This window comes from Pelodiscus sinensis, chromosome 31, assembly GCF_049634645.1.
Source record: "Pelodiscus sinensis isolate JC-2024 chromosome 31, ASM4963464v1, whole genome shotgun sequence".
Taxonomy (NCBI): domain Eukaryota; kingdom Metazoa; phylum Chordata; order Testudines; family Trionychidae; genus Pelodiscus; species Pelodiscus sinensis.
Genome location: NC_134741.1, coordinates 4,405,643 through 4,428,982, shown reverse-complemented (window position 1 = coordinate 4,428,982; position 23,340 = coordinate 4,405,643). Strand labels below are relative to the sequence as shown.

General features: G+C 51.1%; 2 protein-coding genes across 3 annotated transcripts in view; one reads left to right on the top strand and one right to left on the bottom strand.

Moving 5' to 3' along the window:
- The window catches only part of LOC142821594 (uncharacterized), a 184,784-nt gene that overhangs the window by 150,541 nt on the left and 10,903 nt on the right, over nt 1-23,340 (top strand). The window lies entirely within an intron of this gene.
- LOC142821636 (zinc finger protein RFP-like) lies at nt 12,729-20,853 on the bottom strand. The gene is made up of 4 exons (XM_075913215.1): nt 20,443-20,853; nt 16,965-17,169; nt 16,161-16,220; nt 12,729-14,987 (listed from the first exon to the last, which is right to left on the bottom strand). The coding sequence occupies exons 1-4, from the start codon at nt 20,692-20,694 to the stop codon at nt 14,437-14,439; spliced, it is 1,068 nt and encodes a 355-aa protein (XP_075769330.1). The 5' UTR covers nt 20,695-20,853; the 3' UTR covers nt 12,729-14,436.

Below are 23,340 nucleotides of genomic sequence, written 5' to 3'. Positions count from 1 at the left end.
TTTCTCCTCTGCCTGGCTGTGATGGAAGGCTGGTGGCTCTAGGAAGGAGGCCCAGTTCAACGCCCTGCCCCCACTCCTGATATACCCTAAAGAGACACCTGTAAAAAAGCACTCCCAGAACACGCCATTAGCAATGAGCAACACGGTGAAACCGTCCCAGGACCCAGCACAGGAATTCACCGTACACACAGACACTAGGATACATAGCACCATCAGCTGAAAACAGCTTCCAGCTCCAAAAGGCAACACTTACCCCAGGTCCGATTCCCAAGGCAAGCTCTCCTGCGGGCTGCTCCCTCAGTTTCTCCTCTGCCTGGCTGTGATGGAAGGCTGGTGGCTCTAGGAAGGAGGCCCAGTTCAACGCCCTGCCCCCACTCCTGATACGTCCTAAAGAGACACCTGTAAAGAAGCACTCCCAGAACACGCCATTAGCAATGAGCAACACACCAGAACTATCCCAGGACCCAGCACCAGTGCAGGAAATCACCACACACACAGACGCTACGATACATAGCACAGTCAGCTGAAAACACAGCGTCCAGCTCCAAAAGGCAACACTCACCCGGGTCCTACCAGCGCTTCGCAGGACGCTGCCCGGTGCCGGGGCGTTTCCCGGGGGCTGCTGCTCTTGCTCCGCCCCCCCGCTCCCGGCCAGACGCGCTGCAGGGGGTGTGTGCAGGAAGGAAAGGGGCGTGGTTAAGGCGAGACCTTTTTATACCCTCAGAATTGGGCGATACCACGTGCCGGCGGCGTGGTGCGGGGGATATACGATGGTCCCCTCCGCTTTTTTGGTTTCGTCCTCTTTTGGCGGGAAAAACTGCGCCTGCGCAGTCAGAGAACGCTGAGGGTGTCGGAAGGGTGAAAGTGGGCGGGGCTAAGGCGCTCCGGGGCGTGGCTAAGGTGTCTGAGGCTAAGGTGGTTCGGCGCGGCCCGCATGGCAGTAGCGTCTGCGGGGCTCGTGCTGTGGCTGCCGGAGCGTCCTCCGCCCGCTCTACTGTCCCCCCGCTAACCACGCCCCTTGCGCTAGCCCCGCCCCTTTCATCTAGGTGGGGAGTCTCCAGCTGGTCCCTTGCGGTCGCCTCCGGCTTCTCTGCCCGCATCAGTGTCTGGCCTCGTGCCCGGGCACGTGTCGGCCAGAGCCGGGGCAGCGCCGCCCAATGGCGAGTGTCCCGGGGAAGTGGCGCGCGGGCGGGGCTGCTCCCCGCAATTAAAGCAGGTGAATCGGGACCGCGCCCAGGCCGGTGGCTTTGCTGGGCAGCGCGCGGCGCCCATGGCTCCAAGGCGGCGGGTTCGATCCCCGCACGGTCCGCGGCTCTTTCCGCTGCCGGGCAGGAGGGAGTTGCCTTTCCAGTCCCCGCTGGTGACGGGCGCAGGCAGCGAAAAGGATCCGCCGTAGAGTCTCCGGGCGCCCCGGTGCGGTAACGCTGCCTGTCTGCTGGCCGGTGTATAGGCAAAAATACAGGTGTATAGGCAAAAAGTGAAACCGCTCCGTTTTTGTGACGGTCACAGTTTCTGTCAAACAAACATGACATTCGTTATAACTGCTCAGGAATTGCTATTTTTGCTGGATGGTTGCAAATTCAGAGGGACTGTGTTTTTTGGTAGAAAAATCTCTCAATTTGCTACCTCCTGTCTAACGGACTCAGGGGATGCGGGTGTTTTGCCTTGGCTGGGGGCCTTTTGCTCCTGGTCCATGGGTCACAAATTCAGAGGAACTGTGTTTTTTGGTTGAAAAATCTCTCAATTTGCTACCTCCTGTCTAACGGACTCAGGGGATGCGGGTGTTTTGCCTTGGCCGGGGGCCTTTTGCTCCTGGTCCATGGGTCTCAAATTCAGAGGAACTGTGCTTTTGGTAGAAAAATCTCTCAATTTGCTACCTCCTGTCTAACGGACTCAGGGCATGCGGGTGTTTTGCCTTGGCCGGGGGCCTTTTGCTCCTGGTCCATGGGTCACAAATTCAGAGGAACTGTGTTTTTTGGTTGAAAAATCTCTCAATTTGCTACCTCCTGTCTAACGGACTCAGGGGATGCGGGTGTTTTGCCTTGGCCGGGGGCCTTTTGCTCCTGGTCCATGGGTCACAAATTCAGAGGAACTGTGTTTTTGGTTGAAAAATCTCTCAATTTGCTACCTCCTGTCTAACGGACTCAGGGGATGCGGGTGTTTTGCCTTGGCCGGGGGCCTTTTGCTCCTGGTCCATGGGTCACAAATTCAGAGGAACTGGGGTTTTTGGTCCTCAAAACATTTCCCTGAGAATTGTTCAAAACAGGAAATAGTTAGTGAATTTGAAAATAGGAAAATCAATCCATATAACAGTCAGTTCAATTAGGAAATATGAGATGAATATTGCATACATATAAGCAAGGTCAAAGAATATTAACATGGCCTGATTGTCAAGCCACTGACAACACAGACATAAATTAAGTTAAGGACCATGCACAATTCTCCATTATTGATGTGTAATCAAAAAAGGATGTATTCCATCAATGATGATCTAATGTTTTTTGAGAGTGATATTACCTAGAACCTTGGTTATAGTCATTGCTTGACAAATAATAGAAAACATGACGTGACAGACAGAAAAGGGACTGGCCACCACAAGAAAAAAAATGTACTTAAAGCTAATAAATTCCGAGTAATCATAAGAACAGTATTTGCAAATACATTAGTAATAAAATATGCTCCCTGTTATCAATGCGTGCATTATAATCTTCAACTTTCTGCCCTATTTTTCCATGTTTCCTCCCATTGCTCCAGAAGCTACCCTATAAAATGCTGCCTCCTAACCCCTAAAACTCATAGTTCATAAAGCAGATGAATGAACAATAAAACAGTTCTGTATGAATATTGGACAAGTAAACGTACCTTCCATAATGATGTGTGTAGTACATGAAAGTTTTTGAGTGTTGAAAATATATGTGGAACAGATACTGTAGAAAAAGTATTATGGATGTGAATTAAAATAAATAAGTAGAACATATGGGGTGTGTCTAGACTACGGGGTTTTGTCGACAAAAGTGGACTTTTGTCAACAAAACTATACCTGCGTCCACACTGCCTTTGAGTTATGTCGACATAATGTCGAGAAAACTCAGCAGTTTTGTCGACATATGTAAACCTCATTCTACGAGGAATAATGCCTTTTATCGACAGAGTTCTGTCGATAGAAGACATTATTGCATCTACACTGTCCTTTGCGTCCACACTGTTATGTCGACAAAGCGGCTTGCTTTGTTGACAGAACTGGATGTAGTCTAGACGCTCTTTGTCGACAGAAGCTTTGTCGACAGTATTTGTCGACAAAAATTCTGTTGACAAAACCCTGTAGTCTAGACATACCCATTGATATGAGTATGACTTGATACTCAATACTGCATTTAAAGAATCAGTTAACAAAAATGTTAATTGTCAAAAATAATATATTGTAACTAGATTATAGAGAAAATTGTATATCACTTAGTAATGGATGTGAGGTTCTGCACAAAATTGGTCCCTGTTACAGATATAGTACTGGGGTGAGCTTAGCAATTCTATCTATTCTACACAGCCATTAATTCGAACTAGTTAATTCGAACTAGGCGTTAGTCCTCGTAGAATGAGGTTTACCTAGTTCGAATTAAGCGCTCCGCTAGTTCTAATTAAGTTCGAACTAACAGAGCGCTCGTGTAGCGGCTATGAAAGTTAGTTCGAACTAACATCCGTTAGTTCGAACTAACTTTGTAGTGTAGACATACGCTGGGATATCACAGTGTATGAGGAATGCAAGGGAAGTTATTTCTGTTCATCACAAGTCACAGGCCCCATCTCAGGACCTGGCTGTAGTGCGGACATGATGTGGCTCAGACACGTGCTCTGGCGCTGGAAAAATCCTCTCATGTTGCAGCTGTACTCTTGCCTGGGGGAATCTCAGTACACTAGGACCACTGCCCAGTGTCCCCCTGAATGAAACTGGCTCCAGATGGTTCCAGCTCCATCCCTATGACTCATCTCCAGTTTCACTGTTCCTTAGAAATGATTCTAATCTGCGTCTAGTTCACATGGATGATTGTCTGGCCACCCTGGCTCTGGTTGTTGCAGCTTTGAATACAGCACAAGTCTGCTCTGTGGCCTGCTTCTGTGACTCTGCTACGAACACTGACATGCTTCCTTTGCTGATTTTGTGGCACCTGTGTCTCTGGCCCTGCTCAGATCCACAGCTCAGCTCTGAGAAATGCTCTATGTAGGGTTCCCAGGTGTACAGTTTTGAACACACAGGCAGTCAGTCCATTATTTTAAATTTCTTTTTTCGAAAACAATTTATAAAGTATTATTGATTCAATAGCACTGTCTTCAGCATGTGATCAGGACGATGGAATGTCCATTGTGACGTAATGGGAAGTGTGCGCAGTATAGGTGAAAGCATCTGGCAAGACTAGCTCTATGCTAAGCTGGGGCCAAATGTGTCTGAACAAGGGTAATCAAGCACACACAGAGCACAGGAAACTAAGAGCATCCTTGCTCCCTGATTAGCCTGACCACCCTGTTAATGTGGATAGCCTAGACCAGGGGTCTCCAAACTTTTCAGCCCGAGGGCCGCATTAACTATCAAACAGCAGTTCGGGGGCCGACTACACACTGGAGGTCCAAATAAAAAACAATCAAAACATGGATGTTGTTTTTAATTATTTATTTAATATTATTTTATTCAGTTATTATTTAATAACACATTCATACACTACACATGAACACCTGTATTAGTGTGAATGGTGAAATTGTTTCCTGGATGCCAAAATAGCAGACATTTCTGGCTTTAGATTTGTTGTCCCTAACATCAACAGTGACCTGAGATTATCATCGGACAAGTTTGTTCTCAAATTGTTCTTCACGTATTTCATTCTTGAAAATGTTTGTTCACACAGGTATGTTGTTCCAAAGATTGAAAGGTACCTTGATGCAAAAGTTTTGACATTAGGAAAGTCTTCCTTGGGCAAAAACTGGTAAAAACCCACCAGTCCTATTTTGAACTTGTCCCTAAGGAGGTCATTTGCTTGCAACTCAATGACTTCCAGCTGCAGTTCATCTGGGCAACTGGCCACATCTGCTTCAAATGGGTTTTGAAACAATCTCACTTCTTCTGCCTTTGAATCCAAAAAGGTCTCCACGGGCCGGATGAGAGGGCCTCGTGGGCCGCATCCGGCCCCCGGGCCGTAGTTTGGAGACCCCTGGCCTAGACGATTGGACTCTAACCATTTTTCAAGGGGACTGTCAGTATCAAGGCAATGATTTCAGATTCAACCCTCCACTTTCTGTTGGTGTTGTGAAATAGCCAAGCCAAACACCACAACTGAGTTTTATTAAGGGAAATACAATGGCACTGTGGCAGCAGGCACAGTAACACAGATGCGTCTGGACCCTCGCCTGTTATCAAGGCTTGGTATTGTGGACAGTGGACTGGTGAGGTGGTGGGAAGTGAAGGGGGGATGTGCAGTGGGGGAGATAGATCTATGGGTGTCAGTGCACTGTGAAGCGTGGGGGGTCTGAGGAGCACTGCAGTTGTGCTGGTGGGAATATGGGGGAAACTGAACAGTTAATGAATATTGGCGGGGGATTATGTGGGGGCACAGGGCATAGCGGTCTGTGGGAGGGCAATAGGCGTAGTAATTTGTGGGGGTCTCTGGGTGCTGTGGCATTGGGTCTAGGGAGCTAGAGGGGTGCTAGGCAGGGTAGCACAGTGCGGCAAGGGCCTGCCCACAATAAGAAGAAGCATAATGGCATCAGCTCAGTGCCAGGAGGGCTACTGTATGTCAGTTTGTAAGCAGTGCCCTTGTACGAGGCTGGGTGGAGCAGGGCTGGACCTGCGGTGATATAATAATAAGAAATTATCAGTAGGGATATATTACCGACCACCTGACCAGGACAGCGATACTGACATAGAAATGCTGAGGGAGATTAGAGAGGCTACCAAAATAAAGAACTCTATAATAATGGGTGATTCTAATTACCCCTATATTGACTGGATACATGTCACCTCAGGAAGAGAAGTGGAGATCAAATTTCTCAATGGCTTAAATGACTGCTTCTTGGAGCAGCTGGTGCAGGAACCCACAAGGGGAGAGGCAATTCTCGATTTAGTCCTGAGTGGAGTACAGGATCAGGTCCAGGATATAACCGTTACAGGACCGCTTTGGAATAGTGACCATAATATAATAACATTCAACATTCCTGTGGTGGGAAGAACACCTCAGCAGTCCAGCACCCTGGCATTTAATTTCAAAAAGGGGAATTATGCAAAAATGAGGAGGTTAGTTAAACAGAAATTAAAAGGCACAGTGACTAGAGCCAAATCCCTGAAAGCTGCATGGAAACTTTTTAAAGACACCATAATAGAGGCTCAACTTAAATGTATACCCCAAATTAAAAAACATAGCAAGAGACCTAAAAAAAAGTCACCGTGGCTTAACCACCATGTAAAAGAAGCAGTGAGGGACAAAAAGGTATCTTTTAAGAAGTGGCAGTCCAATCCTAGTGAGATAAATAGAAAGGAACAGAAACACTGTCAAATCAAGTGTAAACATGTAATAAGAAAAGCAAAAAAAGATTTTGAGGAACAGCTAGCCAAAAACTCAAAAAGAAATAACAAAATGTTTTTTAAGTACATTAGAAGCAGGAAGCCTGCTAAAAAGCCTGTGGGTCCCATAGATGATCAAGCTATAAAAGGAGCAATCAAGGATGATAAAGCCATTGCGGAGAAACTAAATGATTTCTTTGCTTCAGTCTTCACGGCTGAGGACATTGGGGAGATTCCTGAATCTGCACCGTCCTTTGTGGGTGATGAATCTGAGGAACTGTCCCGGATTGAAGTGCTATTAGAGGAGGCTTTGGAACAAATAGAAAAACTTAATGTTAACAAATCTCCGGGACCAAATGGCATTCATCCAAGGGTTCTAAAAGAACTTAAATGGGAAATTGCTGAGCTATGATCTGTGGTTTGTAACCTATCCTTTAAATCGGCTTCCGTACCTAATGACTGGAAGGTAGCCAACGTGACACCAATATTTAAAAAGGGCTCTAGAGGCGATCCTGGCAATTACAGACCGGTAAGTCTAACTTCAGTACCGGGCAAACTAGTCGAAACAATAGTAAAGAATAAAATAGTGAAGCATGTAGAAGAACATAATTTGTTGGACAAAAGTCAACATGGTTTCTGTAAAGGGAAATCCTGTCTTACTAATCTATTAGAGTTCTTTGAAGGGGTTAACAAACATGCGGACAAGGGGGATCCAGTAGATATAGTATACTTGGATTATAGTATACTTGTGTAAATTACATGGCCATGGGATAAGAGGGAAGGTCCTTTCTTGGATTGAGAACTGGTTAAAAGATAGGAAACAAAGACAGGTAGGAATAAATGGTAAATTTTCAGATTGGAGAGGGGTAACTAGTGGTGTACCCCAAGGGTCAGTCCTGGGACCAATCCTTTTCAACTTATTCATAAATGATCTGGAGAAAGGGGTAAGCAGTGAGGTAGTAAAGTTTGCAGATGATACCAAACTGTTTAGGATAGTCAAGTCAGAAGCAAACTGTGAGGGACTCCAAGAAGATCTCACCAAACTGAGTGATTGGGCAACAAAATGGCAAATGAAATTTAATGTGGCTAAGTGTAAAGTAATGCACATCGGGAAAAATAACCCCAACTATACGTACAGTATGATTTGGCTACGACAAATCAGGAAAGAGATCTTGGAGTTATCGTGGACAGTTCTCTGAAAACTTCCACAGATAGTGCAGCGGCGGTCAAAAAGGCAAATAGGATGCTAGAAATTATTAGGAAAGGGATAGAAAATAAGACCCAGAATATCTTACTGCCCCTGTATAAAACTATGGTACGCCCACATCTTGAATACTGTGTACAGATGTGGTCTCCTCACCTAAAAAAAGATATTTTGGCCTTGGAAAGGGTTCAGAAAAGGGCAACTAAAATGATTAGGGGTTTGGAACGAGTCCCATATGAGGGGAGGCTAAAGAGACTGGGACTTTTCAGTTTAGAAAAAGAGGAGACTGAGGGGGGATATGATAGAGGTCTATAAAATCATGAGTGGTGTGGAGAGGGCCGATAAAGAAAAGTTATTTATTAGTTCCCATAATAGAAGAACTAGAGGACACCAAATGAAATTAATGGGGAGCAGGTTTAAAACTAATAAAAGGAAGTTCTTCTTCACACAGCGTGTTGTCAACCTGTGGAACTCCTTGCCAGAGGAGGCTGTGAAGGCTAGGACTATAATAGAGTTTAAAGAGAAACTGGATAAATTCATGGAGGTTAGGTCCATAAAAGGCTATTAGCCAGGGGATAAAATGGTGTCTTTGGCCTCTGTTTGTCAGAGGCTGGAGAGGGATGGCAGGAGACAAATCGCTTGATCATTGTCTTCGGTCCACCCTCTCTGGGGCACCTGGTGCTGGCCAGTCGGTAGACAGGATACTGGGCTAGATGGACCTTTGGTCTGACCCAGTACGGCCGTTCTTATGTTCTTATGTTATGTTCTTATGACAAGATGTCCAGCTGTTGAGTTTCACTCATGGCTGGTGTGGGGTGACCCACACTCTGGGGGCAGCTGGAGGTGCCTCCTGAAAGCTGATTTTCAGAGGGGTATGATCAGCCCTTCCTGTGTTTCTGGCTCCTTCCAAGGGCTTGAATCTTGAAACCAGATATATCTAGCTTCCTAAGCCAGAGCTTGTGGGTTCAAGTCCTGTCTGGGGTGGCAGTTGTACTGTTGCCTAGTAGATGCAAAGTCTCTTAGGCTTTCTCTTTGCCATGGCATCTGTGAGACGTTTGAACACTGGGCAAGTGTCCCCTGGAATTGCTGTTTTCCCCCAGACAGGACCCCTCAGGAGCAGACAGTGACTGGTAGGTGCAGACAGGAGTGTTTCCTAAAAGCTGAGGTGTGTAAAGTGAGGTCACTTGAAGAGATGCATGTGCTGGCTTCTCTGTATGCGCCTTGGCACCTGTTACCCATCGGTACCTCCCACCCCCCTGGCAGCACCCAGACAGAAGGCCAGTGCACATGGAGCCAGCGACCGTAGCGAGGGAGGCAGCTGCAGCACAATTCCAGGCCTGGGGCACATTGAATAACTGTTTGAAATATTTTTAAAACAAAAAAATATGAAAAACTTTAGGCTCCATCTACACTGCAGGCTTCTTGCACGAGAACTGTTTTGGGCAAGAGTTCTTATGCAAGAGCAGGCACACCCTTTCCCCCAAGAGGGAGGGAGAGCTGAGTGGTTTGAGCATTAGCTCCCTAAACCCAGACTTGTGAGCTCAGCCCTTGAGAATGACCATTAGCCCTGCCATGAGTGCAGGGGGTTGGACTAGATGACTCCTCAAGGTCCCCTCCAGATCTATAGGGTGGTATATCTCCTTATAAAGAGCGTCCATGGCAGTGTGGATGCTCTCTTGTACAAGAAACCTCTCAAGGCCATTTTAGCCATCAGGGTTTCTGGTGTAAGAAATCCCTGTTGCCTGTCCATACTGCCTGGCCTTCTTGTGCAAAAGGGCTTGTTCATTATGGGGAGAGGAATAACTTTTACACAAGAAGCCCTCTTTTCCAATGGTTTACTCTACATTTTCTTGCACAAGAATGCACATGCAGGGTAGACACTCCACACGTTTTTGCACACGAACAGTGGTTCTAGTGCAAAAAGCCTGCAGCATAAACATAGCCATGCAGTGTGAAAAACTTCATAACAACAAGCCCCACAACAGCAGGACCCACTGAAATTTGAACTCAGATTGTAGGATTCAAAGTCCTGTGTGCAGCCCCTTACACCATGGGACCCATAGAGTGGACTATGCATGGGGCACCTGGGATATTCAGCTCTCAGGCTGGCCTCTGCACTCCTGGCTTCCCTCCTGCTGCTTCATCTCCCTGGCTACGACTAAACTGACCATTTATTCTGGAATAAGCTTTTCTTGAATAGTTATTCTAAAATAGCTTATTTCGAACTAGCACCGCTACACTGCAGGGAAACCTCAGAATAGTCTGAGGCAGGCTCCCCAGTGTAGACGAGCTACCTTGATTTAGAGCCCCAGGAAAAATAACTTAGAATGGCCTTGAGGAGGGGCTAGTTCAAACTCGCAGCAGTGGCGCATCTACACAGGCCTTATTTTGAAATAGCTAATTTGGAACAGGTGTTATTCTTTGTAGAATGAGGTTTGCAGAAGTCAGAATAATCCGTCTGTTACTTCAGAATTATTTCAAAATAATGCAATTACTGTGTAGACTCTTGCATTGTTGTTGTGGAATAACAGCCATTGTTCCAAAAGAACTTTTGTGTGTGGACAGAACCTGTGCAGTCCAAGAAATGTGATTGGCTGCAATCTTTTTGTCAATTACAGTGGAAGGCTCTGAAGACATAGACCACATTGGTTGCCTTCTGTTAAGGCCAGGCTGAAGAATCACTCCTTCAAGCTGGAGTTGAACCAGCAACCTAAGAATCACTTGCCAATCACACACTACAGTCTTCTGCTCTGCCAGCTGAGCTATCAAAGGGTGCTTGCTTAAGCCTGCTTTGTCCAAGTTGTCCCTTCTACAAGTCTCGGGGCAAATGATCCCCCCCAAGTAGATGGCATTGCTGATGAGGGGCAGAGGAGCACAGGAGCTGTCACAGGTACTTCACATGCAGACAGACCCCCTGAGTGAAACCTGAGTTAGATCCATCCATGTCACAGCAAAAGGAAGAAAGTTGGGTTCTTCTCATGTGTCTTCTTTGTTCCAGAGTCTCTAGGGGTGCGGTCGGGGCAGGTCCACAAACAAACAAACCACTTGAATGAACCTCCGTCTACAAATACACAGAAACACCTGTGAGGGTTTCCTTGACTCTACTTAAATGTTGACAGAAATTTTGTTGCTAACTCCTTGGCCAACTCAGATTGCTGTGGGGTTAAGAAATTATCTCTCCTTAATTCTGTGCCCTCAGAAAGGGAGCAAATTGAAAAAGGCCAGGTCCCCTTCTGGGGACTCCAACCCAAACCTGAGGACCAAGGGATTTACAAGCACGATGATCAATGTTTGCTGCACTTCTCCCTCCTGCAAACTATGCCAAACCTCAAATGCACCTCTACAGCCCCAGCAGCTGGGGGAAATGTGCATGTTACAGCCTCTGCCCACTGCGCTGTAGCTTTCTGTGCCCAGGGAGCCAGACACTGCCAGGGCGGGAGGGAAATGGGGAATGGCTGCACCTTGGGAGTCAAAGGTGTTGTCTGGGACCATACAATAGAACAGTTTCACCAATTTCCCTAAGGAGGGCACCATGGCTCAGTTGGTTAAAGCAGCTGCCTAGTAAAAAGGAGATCCTGGGTTCAACTCCCAGTGGTGCCTTTCAATACCCTTTTACCACATTTTCCTATGTGTTTCTGGGACACACAAGAGGCCTCCCCTGTCCACCCATGGAATTGCTGGTTCAGAAAAAGGCTGATTGGAGAGGAGTGTTGGGAAGAAGGAAACCACAAGTGAGAAGCACCTGATGCCCACATACCCTGACTCTCCATGGCTGCAGGAGCTGCAAAGGTTGCACCCTCAGGCTCTCTAGGTGCTGACACCCCCTGTGAATCACAAGGGTGCATGGTGCTGGTTCTCCTGTCTCAGCAATTGAAGTCAGAGCCCTGCCTTCCCAGTGTCAGTCATGGCAGCCTCTGCACCTGCTCCAGGCTTGTGGTTTCCTTCTTCCCAACACTCCTCCCCAATCAGCCTTTTCCTGAACCAGCAATTCCATGGGTGGCCAGGGGAGGCCTCTTCTATGTCCCAGGAGGACCTAGGAAAATGTGAGCTGCCACCGCATATTAAGCCCTTGCCGCTGCCGGAGCCACTCCCTGTGCTCAGCGGCTGGCTGCTAGCATGTGCAGGCTGGGATGCTGTGTGCAGGCAGCCTGCACATGAAGGATATGATGTAGTGCACTGTGAGCGGAATGGCCCCATTCCCGCCTCCCTTCCCACGCTGATCCAGTGGTCAAAAGGGGCTGTGGCTGCTTCTGACTGGGCAGAAGCTGGGCGGCAAGATGCTGGCAGCAAGAGATTCCGGCTGCTTGTTTCCCCTGGGTCTCAGTGCGCCATGTCGACCGCCAGCCACCTTGACCAAACCTCAAACCAGCTGGACGAGCCAGCCCACATCACAGTGAGTCGCTAGTGGCTCTGTCAGAGAAGAGCCCTTGGCAGCTGCAGAGATGTCTCTGCAGCTGTCTGAGGCACCTTTCTTGAAAGGGCCACTTGTGAGCTGTATTTCCATAGGCAACTACTAACACTAGCAACTACTCAAGCGGCTTTTAAAAATGGCGGTGCCGGCTTTATGCTAATGAAGCCCAGGAAATTCAAATCCCGGGCTTCATTAGCAAGTTCGGTATGCATACATTACCCCGCTAGTTTGAACTAGCGGGGTAGTGTAGACATACCCTTAGTTACTATAACAACAAGATCTATATCTACAAGACATACTGCCAGCTGTCTGTTTCACATACTGGCATCCATTATGCCCTGGCTGGTTTGCATGTTCCCAGATGCATTCCTCAGGTGTGTATTGGGCATCTTGAGAGCCATTGTGCTTACGGTTGTGCTAGTTAGCATCATCATTCATTGGTCATTCCTTCCTCATGACAGGCAGTCCAGGCCCAATACCAGCACAGAGAGCATATTCATAACTCCGCATACAGAGATCATACAAGCACATGAAGAGCACACATAGACTCAGTAAAACAGAAGCTTTTATTTGACACCTCACATGGCCCCCTTTGTACGGACTTTGGGGCAAATACCCCGCTATGGGCGCAGCAGTGATCTGGCTGCTCCCCTTAAAGTCCAATACTGTGATAAAGGTGCAACCCTGTTTATTTACACACCCACCCTCACTCAGGGTGACGGGTGGAACTTCCTGCCGATTTGCAGGATCTTTTGCCACTGAAAGAGCCTTACAGAGTAATATCCTTATCCTCTATTTATTGACAATTCTCAAGCAAGCAGAATACAGTGTCATGCTCACCATTCCTGGTACAGGCAGGCAGACTTCCTCTGCTGGCCAGGTAAGATCAGTCACTCTGGATCTTAGCTGCTACATGTCGCGGTTGTGCAGCAGAATCCTGGCAGTTCTGGTCTTAGGTCGGGATAGGCAAAAGGGCCCCTGTGGGCCAGATACAGCCCACCAGGTGGGTTGATTCGGCCCACAGAGGCCCTGCCACTCCCCCGCCCCCAGGCCAATCAGGACTTGGGGCTGGGGGAAGCACACGAAGTTTCCTCCCCATGTCAGGAGCGTGCAGCGCTTAGAAGCACCACGTGCTCCTGGCAGGACGGGAGGAGTCTTTGCATGCTCCCCTGCCCCCAAGCCCTGATTGGCCTGGGGGCAGAAGGGGGCATGCGTGAAGTCTCCTCCCGCACAGGGAAATGGGTCCCTAGGGGAACCTCTGTGGGGAGGGAGAGGGCAAAGACTTTATGCTCTCCCCTACCCCCAGACCAATCATAGTCTGTGGATGGGGAAGCAGGGAAGTATCCTGACCCTTCTGCTTGAGGCCACAGCCCTTCAGATGTGGCCTGGGGCAAAAAATGTTCGCCCCACCCGGTCTTAGATGCCATGTCTTGGAGGGGAGTTTGTCTTCCTTCTTCTTGGTGTTCCTTTCTGTTCTTGTTTCCCTTTTGCTTTTCTTGCTTTTCCCCTTTCTTCTTCTGTCCTTTTGCTTCTATTACTTTTGCTTGCTTGTCTCCTTCTTGGACCCCAGTTTATATAGTGAAATCTGAATCCTGCTCACCTTAACCAATTATTTTAGTATAATTTTACTAACCAATAATAACATACGGTAACAGAATTGCCTAACCAATCACACTCCACCACCTTGGTTGATTTTCACCTAGCAAAATTAACTATACAGCAGAAAGAAACAGACACAAACCAGACAGATACCACACAGACAAACAATAGGAAAGTGAGGACAAGAATCGTAGAATGAGGATTCCACAACCACAACTATTGATAAGCAGTGTTTTGCCAGACAAAATACAGTTAAGTAAGTTTTCCCTGCCCATCTTGAGCTCTGTTTCTTGTCTGGTGACAGTGCGTGCTATTAAGATAGAATCCCCTTCTCAGAGCCTAGTGTGACACTCATGCAATTTAGACAGAATGTGAGCATGTGGCTCCTGGCTTTACAACTAATGGCTGCTGCTCTTCAGTCTGGCTGCAGAAGAAGGCGGTAGTCTAGGCCTACCAAATAGCTACAGGCTTTCCAATACGGCTACCAAAAAATCATCTTGTTACAACCTCTGCCTGTCCCCTGCCCAGCTGTTAGTTCTGCCCCTGCCCAGCCCCCACCTTTGCTCCTCTGCTCCTCCTGGAGCCCGAGGGGGTCTTCTCTTGCAGGGATGGAGGGGAGCAGCTTCCACACATCATAGAGATGAGGAGCAGGGGCTAGGCAGATGGGACTCCAAGGTTCTAGAGACTGGGCTGTGTGAGGCCTAGAGAGGCTGAACTCAGGGACAGTTGGAGCTGGGATTTAAACCCCACACAGAACCAGGGTCGGATTCTCTCCCCAGGGAGGGAGCCTGGCGGGAAAGTGAAGATCAGGGCCTCAGCATCAGCATCGATAAATGTCACCTGCCCCTGGTCACAGTCCAGACAAACCCAGATCCTGTGGGGAGTGCTCAGTTGCAGTGGGGTCACCTCAGGGTCAGTGAGAGCCTGGAAGAAACCCCCCCACCACTGTACAGCCCAGATCCCCTCCTCAGGGCTACGGCTGATCCGTCCCTTCCTGCTCACAGACTCTCTGGCCACCCCCACAGCCCAATCTTTCCCATCCCCCACCTCCACCTCCCAGCAATGTCTCCCCGAGGTGAATCCCTCACGGCCCAGCACACAGTACACAGAGTCAAATCTCTCCGGTTTGTCGAGCAGTGGCTGACGTTCATGTTCCCATTTCACACTTTTCTGATCCTCTGACAGGACAAGCTGGGGATTCGCCGTGTCTGGATCCAGAGTCACAATCGCTGGGGAGAGAGAATCAGGGTGTGAGGGGCAGAGCTCAGTCCTGGGAGCGGCTGGGGCCATTTCTCAACCTCCCCAGCATCCCTGTTCTGGCTGGGACAGGCCTGGGCCCCAGGGAGCTGCCTCTGTCCTGGGTCACTAAGCTATGTCTAGACTATGGAGTTTTTCTATCCTGGAAAATCTCCGCCGCATCCAGGAAACAGGTCTGCTCTTCTGACGCTTTTATCGGAAGAGCAGATGCATTCTCTTGGAAGACCTGCATTCCTCATTTCATTCCGTGTAGGTGGGCCAAATTTCAGAAAAACATCTTAAAAAAAAAAAAAAAACAACCGGAAAAATGTGCGCAAATTGTGGAGCGCAGTTTCCATACCTTTTTCTGAAAAAAAAAAAAATGTAGTGAAGACCTAGCCTAAGACTGAGCCGAGCTGTCACTGGGCCTCAGCCTGGGCAATGGGACCCACTTCATCAGCTTCTCATTTCTGTGCAGAGGCTGCAGCCTCCTGCCCCCCAGCTTGGGCTGCTCCATCCCCAGAGTCAGGCTGAGGGCAGGAGGGTTCAGTGAGGTGGGGAAGGGGCGGGGGGGCAAAAGAGGCAGGTTCCAGCTTCAACCCCCAGAGGGAAACTCCCTCCCCTGCTGCAGCCTCCACCCCCTGCCCAGGGCAGCGCAGGGGAAGAGCCGCCTCACCCCAGAGAGCAGGGCCTGGGCATTAGTCACCCCCAGGGCAGGTGGAGGGTCCAGGGCTCCTCAGGGCAGCCGGGCTCAATTGGGGGAGCCCAGCTCTGGCTTCTGGCCTGGCTGTTGGCAGGGCTCTGGGGAAGGGGATCTGGGGTGGGGCTATGGGGAGGGGCCAGCACAGGGCAGAGGCTGGTGCCCAAGGAGGGGCTGCGCTGATCAGCTGCCCCGACACAAAGCGCAGCCCCTGCCTGCAAAGCCCCCTGCCTGCAAACTGTGCCCATAGTAAGAAGTGTGTGTGGGGGGGGTCCGACCATCCCATTGCTTAAAGGGTCAGGACACGGCCCCTCGTCCTTCTGACCCAGTGCCCCTGGGGCTCCTCCCTACTCAGTGGGCAGGTTTTGGGCTCTGCCTGTCGTGGTCGCTGGGGGTTTGGTTGGTGACTTGAGCTACACATGTATGATGTGTGGAAGGTGTTTTCAGTCTTCATTTGAAACCTCACCCTGTCTGAAAGCTCCCAGGGACTTTCCTCCTGCTCCTTCCAGGACAGAGGGCGGCATGTCTGGTGGGGGAAGGAATAAGAGAAGTGAGACTTCAGGAGTCCATATTGCCGATGACATCCCCAATCCTACCACACAGACCTGGGTTTTCATTATAGCAGAGACACACTTGGGCTGTGTCTAGACTGACCAGTTTTTCTGCAAAAACAGCCGCTTTTCCGGAAAAACTTGCCAGCTGTCTACACTGGCTGCTTGAATTTCCACAATAGCACTGACTTCCTACGGTAAGAAATCAGTGCTTCTTGCGGAAATACTGTGCTGCTGCCGTTCGGGCAAAAGTCCCTTTTGCGCAAAACTTTTGTGCAAAAGGGCCTGTGGACAGCTGAGATTTGTTTTGCGCAAAAAAGCCCCAATTGCGAAAATGGCGATCGGGGCTTTTTTGCGGAAAAGCGCTTCTAAATTGGCCACGGACACTTTTCCGCAAAAAGTGCTTTTGCAGAAAAGCATCTGTGCCAATCTAGATGCTCTTTTCCGAAAATGCTTTTAACATAAAACTTTTCCATTAAAAGCATTTCCGGAAAATCATGCCAGTCTAGACGTAGCCTTGGGGTGTGTCTACACTGCAGGGAAGATTGAGGCTGCTGCTGTCGATCTCCCAGGGTTTGAATTAGAAGTTGAGTTAAAACTGCTAATTGAACAGAGGGGCGGTTCTGTAGATCAGTGTTTCCCAGCCAGGTTTCCATCGGTCTCTTTCCACAGCCTCAGACGCTTTGCTGACTCTCCCCTCCCCCATCCCTTCTAGGTACCTGTGAACTCCCTCAGAGTCTCTGACAGCGCAGTGGTTTTCTGGGAGAAACCCCTGACTTGTTCTTCCAGTTCAGTGTTAGTCTGGAGCCTCCCAGTCTCCTCGTCCAGCTTCTCCAGCTGGGTCAGCAGGAGTCGCTCTTGTTCTCCCAGGAACTGCGGTAGCTGTAGAAACTTGGCCACAATCTTCTGCCTCTTGGTTTCTGTCTGAAAACAGGGAAAGGGCTGGGCAGGGACATGGATGGAGCCCGGGGCCCTTTCATGAGGAGCTGAGTGCAAACCTACAGATTTCTGGGAGAACTTGGCAAACCTACAGATTTCTGACACTTGTCTCCACTCTACGGGTACTAGGTTGAGGCGTTTCTCGGTTTCCCCTTTGGCCCCTGTGTCCCTCTGAAAGGGATGTTCCCATGTCTGTCATGGGCAGCGTGTTCTGTTATTCATGGGCTCTGGGAACAGCAGGAGGCAGGACTCAGCACCCAGGTTCTCCTCAATGTGTTGAATATTTTTTTCTATGTGTACTGAGGCATCTGGATCTCTCCTGAGCTGCTGCCTAAGCACTCAGAGTACAGGGAACACTGCTCAGCCCCACACTGACACAGATAGATACCCAGGAAGTACACAGAAGCAAACCCATTAGTGCAGGAAATGACAGACCCAGCAGACAGCCCTTGCCAGGGACATTCAGGTCACTGGGGGAGGATTTCTGGGAAAGCCACCAGGGCTGGACTTTAACTCATCCCCTGACATGGAAGTTCAGGACCTGTCCACACCCAAAAACATGGAGAAACTAAGGATGCTAACTAGTGGTTAATTGTCTAGTCAAGTAGTCAATGGAATTTCCATCGACTACTCGATTAGTCGAGAGGCACTCCTGCATTCCTCCTGTTAAATGTAAAGGAGCTCCCGCTGGGGTTCTAGTACGTTTCAAAGGAGGAATGCAGAACTCCGCGTGCAGCCCAGGGCAGGTGGGAAGTCCCACTGACTCCGGGCTGTAGGTGGGCGCCAGCTTTGAAATGCACAAGAGTCCCCAGCGGGAGTCAAAGTCCCCTGCTGACCCCGGGCTCCATGCTGCGCTGCTGCTTTGAAATGCCACGTGGAACCCGAGATCAGCTGAGGAGTCCCCAGCTGACCCTGGGCTCCACACGCGCAGCGACGCTCAGCTGAGCCTGGAATCAGCTGTGCAGCGCTGCCACTTTGAAACACCGAGCCAGGGATCAGGTCAGTGGTGCTGCCCCTTTGAACGCTGCCTTGGTGTTTCAAACCAGGCCTAGCTGTGCATCTCTGCCGCTTTTAAGTCCCCCTTTTTCCCCCTGCACTTTGCTGCCTCTATCTGCTGTCTACACAGCTCCTTTTTGCGCAAAAGCCTCTTGCTCAAAAGCGGATGCTAATTAATGATGCAAATGAAGCACGGCGATATTCCACACTGTGCTTCAGTTGCATAAGTTTTTCCAGAAGAAGGCTACAGTGTAGCCTTAGCTGAGGAGACTGAGGCTGCAGCAGGACACCTGTGAGGGTGGGGGCAGGAGGGGGTGGCACCTCCACAAAGAATGATGTAGGTGGGGATGGTCTGACAGAGGCAGGGACAGGCCCACAGAGGCCGACCAGTGCAGGTGGGGGAGGCCCGGCAGGCAGGCGTGGGCATGTCCTGTGCTCTGGGGATGGGTCAGTGACTCCCTTAATTAAACAGGCTGATTTCTGCTCAGGGTGGCTGGGGTTTGCCCCAGCGCTGCCCTACAGTGGTAATACCCTCGGGGCAAGTACCCACTGCCGCAGTGCCTGGTACAGCTCCTGGCAGCAGTGCATTCTGGGAGACTCCTAAAGGCTGCCTGGCACAGGTCAGACTGGTACCAAGCAGCTCCAGCCTGGGGGTAGTTTTGCTTTAACCCAGTCTGATCCCAGTGGTGGCTGGCGTGGCCCTGCGCTGCCTGGAGCCCTGTTGAAGGTGGACTCAAGGTGCTCATGGTCCCACACAGGCTACGTCTACACTGGCATGATTTTCCGGAAATGCTTTTAACGGAAAAGTTTTCTGTTAAAAGCATTTTCGGAAAAGAGCGTCTAGATTGGCAGGACGCTTTTCCGCAAAAGCACTTTTTGCGGAAAAGCGTCCGTGGCCAATCTAGACATGCTTTTCCGCAAAAAAGCCCCGATCGCCATTTTCGCGATCGGGGCTTTTTTGCGGAAAACAGTACTGTGCTGTCTACATTGGCCCTTTTGCGCAAAAGTCTTTCAGAAAAAGACTTTTGCCCGAATGGGAGCAGCATATTTTTTCCGCAAAAGCACTGACAATCTTACATGAGATTGTCAGTGCTTTTGCGGAAATTCAAGCGGCCAATGTAGACAGCTGGCAAGTTTTTCCGCAAAAGCAGATGATTTTGCAGAAAAACTTGCCAGTTTAGACACAGCCACAGTGTTCAGCCCAGAGATCTCCTCTAGTGCCGGTCACAGCATCTGAGTTTAACCCCTCCTGGAGCAGCCCAGGAGTTGAGCAGCCCAGGAGTTCAGCAGTGGGAAACTGCCTCACCTTACTGGGCATCTTTCTCTCCTAACCAATATGTTTCAACCCCACACCTGAGGTGGCAGCATGGCCTAGTGGTTAGGATCATAAAGTGTACCTGGAAAAATTGGGGGTGGTTCTAGACTGACATCAGCTACTAACCTCTTAGCTCATTCACCTTTCTTCCTCTCTTTTACCCCCCTCCCCCGCTTTGTACCTCAGTTTTCCTTTCCAACGTTTGTCTATCTAGACTGTAAACCACTCAGGGAAGAGATTGTCCCTAGTTTTGTTTTGTGCAAAGCCTGGATCTCATGTGGGACCTGTAAGGGCTACTGTGATGCAAACACAAGTAATAACATTAAATTCTAGTCATCACATTTGTAACAACAACAGCAGCTTGTAACCTCCCTTCTCCAGTCTGAAGACAGCACATTCCCATAGCCAGCCTGTGGCTGATCCATACCCCTCCCATTCGGTAACGGGCTCTCATTTCCCCCATAGAGGGCTGCATCTGACGAAGTGGGTCTTTGCCCACGAAAGCTTATGCTCCTACACTTCAGTTAGTCTATAAGGTGCCACAGGACTCCTTGCCGCTCTCATAGAGGGCTGGTTTCAGGAGGATTCCGCTGAGCATCTCAGAGAAGTTTCTCACATCCGGTGTCTTTAAAGACTTGGAATTTGGCCTCTGTTGCCTCCTCCCCTTACCCCCCCTCAGCTGGAGCATTTCTTTTGTCCCAGCCTCTCCTGAGCCAGGCAGGCTTCAGCTGGTTGGTGAGTCGCACTGGGCCATAGAACAGTCAGGGAAATTAGCCAGTGACTCAAACTCAGAGTAATTCCCTAGCAGATGGGCAGCACTGTGTGCGCTTGGTGCACCCAGGACTCTCTGCAGACCACACAGATGGGGCTTGATCCTCCTCACAGAACAGCTTCAGCACTTCCTGGTGCTCCCCACACATCCTGCCCATGCCTGCTCCCTTCATTACCTGCAAACTGAGCTGTTTGACTAGTTCCACCATGTTCGCCAGCTGCCTGTTGGGCAGGAGAGGTCCTTGCTGCACAGGGGCCCTGCACTGTGGGCAGGGGTTAGTTGGGCCGGGTCCCTCCCAGCACCAGCTGAGGCAGGTGTGGCAGAAATTGTGCCCGCAGGGTGTGATCATCGGGTCCGTGAAATACTCCAGGCAGACAGGACAAGTCACGTCCATTCTGAGACTTTCCACTGTGCTCGCTGCGGCCATGGCTCCCTCTGGGCTGGGGAAGAGGATCAGTTTCTATTTCCTGAGCTCAGGCTCTACCTGCCTCCAGCAACAACCGGCTGTTCCCCTCCCTGGAGCTGACTCAGGCTGTTTCCTGTAATGGGAAAAGCCAGCAGGAGACACCCCAGCCCTAGAGGCTTTGGTGATCAATGTCCCACACTCTGGCTCTGCCACCTACCCCTGGGCTGGTTTGGCGAGTCTCTGGGGCGGCACATGTTCCCCAGAATCCACCAGGCTGGGCTGCTCAGCTCCCAGAACTGTGCGTGTAAGGAGAGAGAGTGAGGCTTGTGCAGAATTCATTGTGTTTGATGTGCGATGTTGACAGATAAAGTAACAGTTGAGTATTTATATGGATCTAGTTACATGCTCTCAGTTGCAGTTTTACCATGTTCAATTTTCACAGCAGTGGGAAATGCTAGGGGGAGGGGCAGGCAGTACTGGGCTCAGACAATAACTATTCAGTGACAGACACTGAGATTCAAACAGGAAAATCTTTATTATTAACCCACAAACTGTGGCTGTGACTCTCCACAGGCCAAGCCGAGGCCCCACAAGGACAGGAAGGTCTCAAGCAGCCCGGCTCCTCCTGGGCCTGGGTGGAACATTCAGGTGACACGTTCCGGGGCCCGAGCCCGGCCGAGTCCGCGCGCTCCCGCCCCCCTGGCCCGAGAGGCGGGTCCGTGTCTCGCGCCGGAGGAAGGGCAGGCGCGTCACTGGGCTACCGCGCTCTCATTGGTTGGTGGATCCCCGGCCCCGCCCCCTTCCGAGTTCCTGGCCCCGCCCTCGGCGTCTCTGGGCAGCCCTGTCACTCCTGGCGGGCCAGCGGGGCCAGGGAATCCCCCTCACCCGGACTAGAGAGCAAGGGGCGGAGCAATGTACGTCACTGATGATGCGGCCACGGAGGCGGGCGATTCTGCGTCACTGGGGCGTGACAGCCCGGGGAACCCTGTCAATCGGAGCGAGAGCAAGGGGCGGAGCAATAACGTCACAGTGGGGGGCGGGGTCCGTTGGGCTCCTGCTGCGGCCAGTGGCTGCCACGGGGAGTGCTGTGGGCGCAGGGATGGAGGAGGCGGGGGGAGGGGCAAGGGTTGCACTGCGGCGGGGGCCGCTACAGGGGATCAGACTGCGGGGCGGGCGGTCATGGGGCTCGGGAGAGGGGGGCTGGATTGGGGGGGAATTGGGAATACACCACGGGGCTCTGGACCCTCCCCCCTTCCGGGCCCCCAGCGCAGCAGCTGGTTCGGGGCCGCTCCACTGTCCCGCGGGAGGCTCCCCCCTAAGAGCCGGTGCCCGCCCCAGGGGAGCTGCTCTCGGCACAGACACGCGGGGAGCGGCTGCCCCGGGGCCTGTAGAATCTCGCCCCGGCCTGGCTCCCACAGGCGGAAGCCACGTGGGGCCCCGCGGCGCTGGGGGCGTGGCCGGGCAGCTCGCGGGCTGAGCTAAACCCCGGGCGCTGGACTCTGCTCGGAGTCACTAGCCCGCTGCGCATGCGCGGTCTGACCGCGCCCGCCGCATTCTACACCCCGCAGCCGGATTTTAGTGCGTCCCCGCCCGTCACTCCCCGCCCCGCTCAGGCCCCGCCCGCCCCGCGGCGGCTGCAGTAACGTCACGCGCCGCGCGCCCTGAGGTGGGAGCCGTTGCGAGGGGCCGTTGGCGCCGTTACTCGCTGCTGGGTTGGCTCAGCGCGGAGGGGGCGGCCCGGCGTGAGGGGGTTGGGGGGAGGAGGCGGCGTGAGGTATCGGGGCGCCCCCCCACTCCCGCGGTCCCTCCGTCGGGCTTCCTCATTCTGCCGCCGGGCTCAGGGTGTCTGGGCGGGCCGGGGGCGCACAGAGGGGCTGCGAGGGGGCTGCAGAGTGTGCGGGGGGGGGCCCTGGTCTGAGGGGCGCAGACACGGGCGGGGGGTCTGGCTGGGGCAGGTGGCTGAGGGGCCCAGGGGAGGATCTGGCGGGGGCAGCAGTGAGCGAAGATTTTGGGGCTTTTTCGTTTTTTAATTTTGATTTTGTTTTTTTATTCTCAGTGCTGGTGCCCTCACGCCCCTGGACCTGCCCCTCTGTCTGCCCAGAGGATTTCACAGCCCCTGTCACTCTGGAGTGTGGGAACAATTTCTGCCAGGCCCCCCTCGGCCCTCAGGGCAGAGACACTGAGCAGCAGGGACCTCTCGGGCCCAACTGGCAGCTGGCAAATGTGATGGAACTAGCCAAGCCGCTGAGTTTCCAGGCAGCACAGAGAGCAAGATGGGACGGGGTGTGTGGGGAGCACCAGGAAGCTCTGAAGTGGTTCTGTGAAGAGAATCAAACTCCCATCTGTGTGGTGTCCGACAGATCTCAGGCTCACACGGTGGTGCTCATACAGGAAGCTGCCCCGGAGTACAAGGTACAGAGTTCCTGTCCAGTGTGTTTTAATTACAGCGTTATTTCACTAACAGTTACTGGGCACAGTTGTGACAGAGCTCAGTAAAGCCTACAAGACATGCTGTAAAAAGTAAATGCTCTGGCTTTGTGGCAACTTGCGTCAAGATACCCCATGTGGGAAAGGTTTCTCCGGGGCTGTGAATCCTGAAACCCAGCCCTCACTGGGTGTTTGCACAAGGGAAGGTGTTAACAATCAGAAAGGTTTAGATCACAGGAG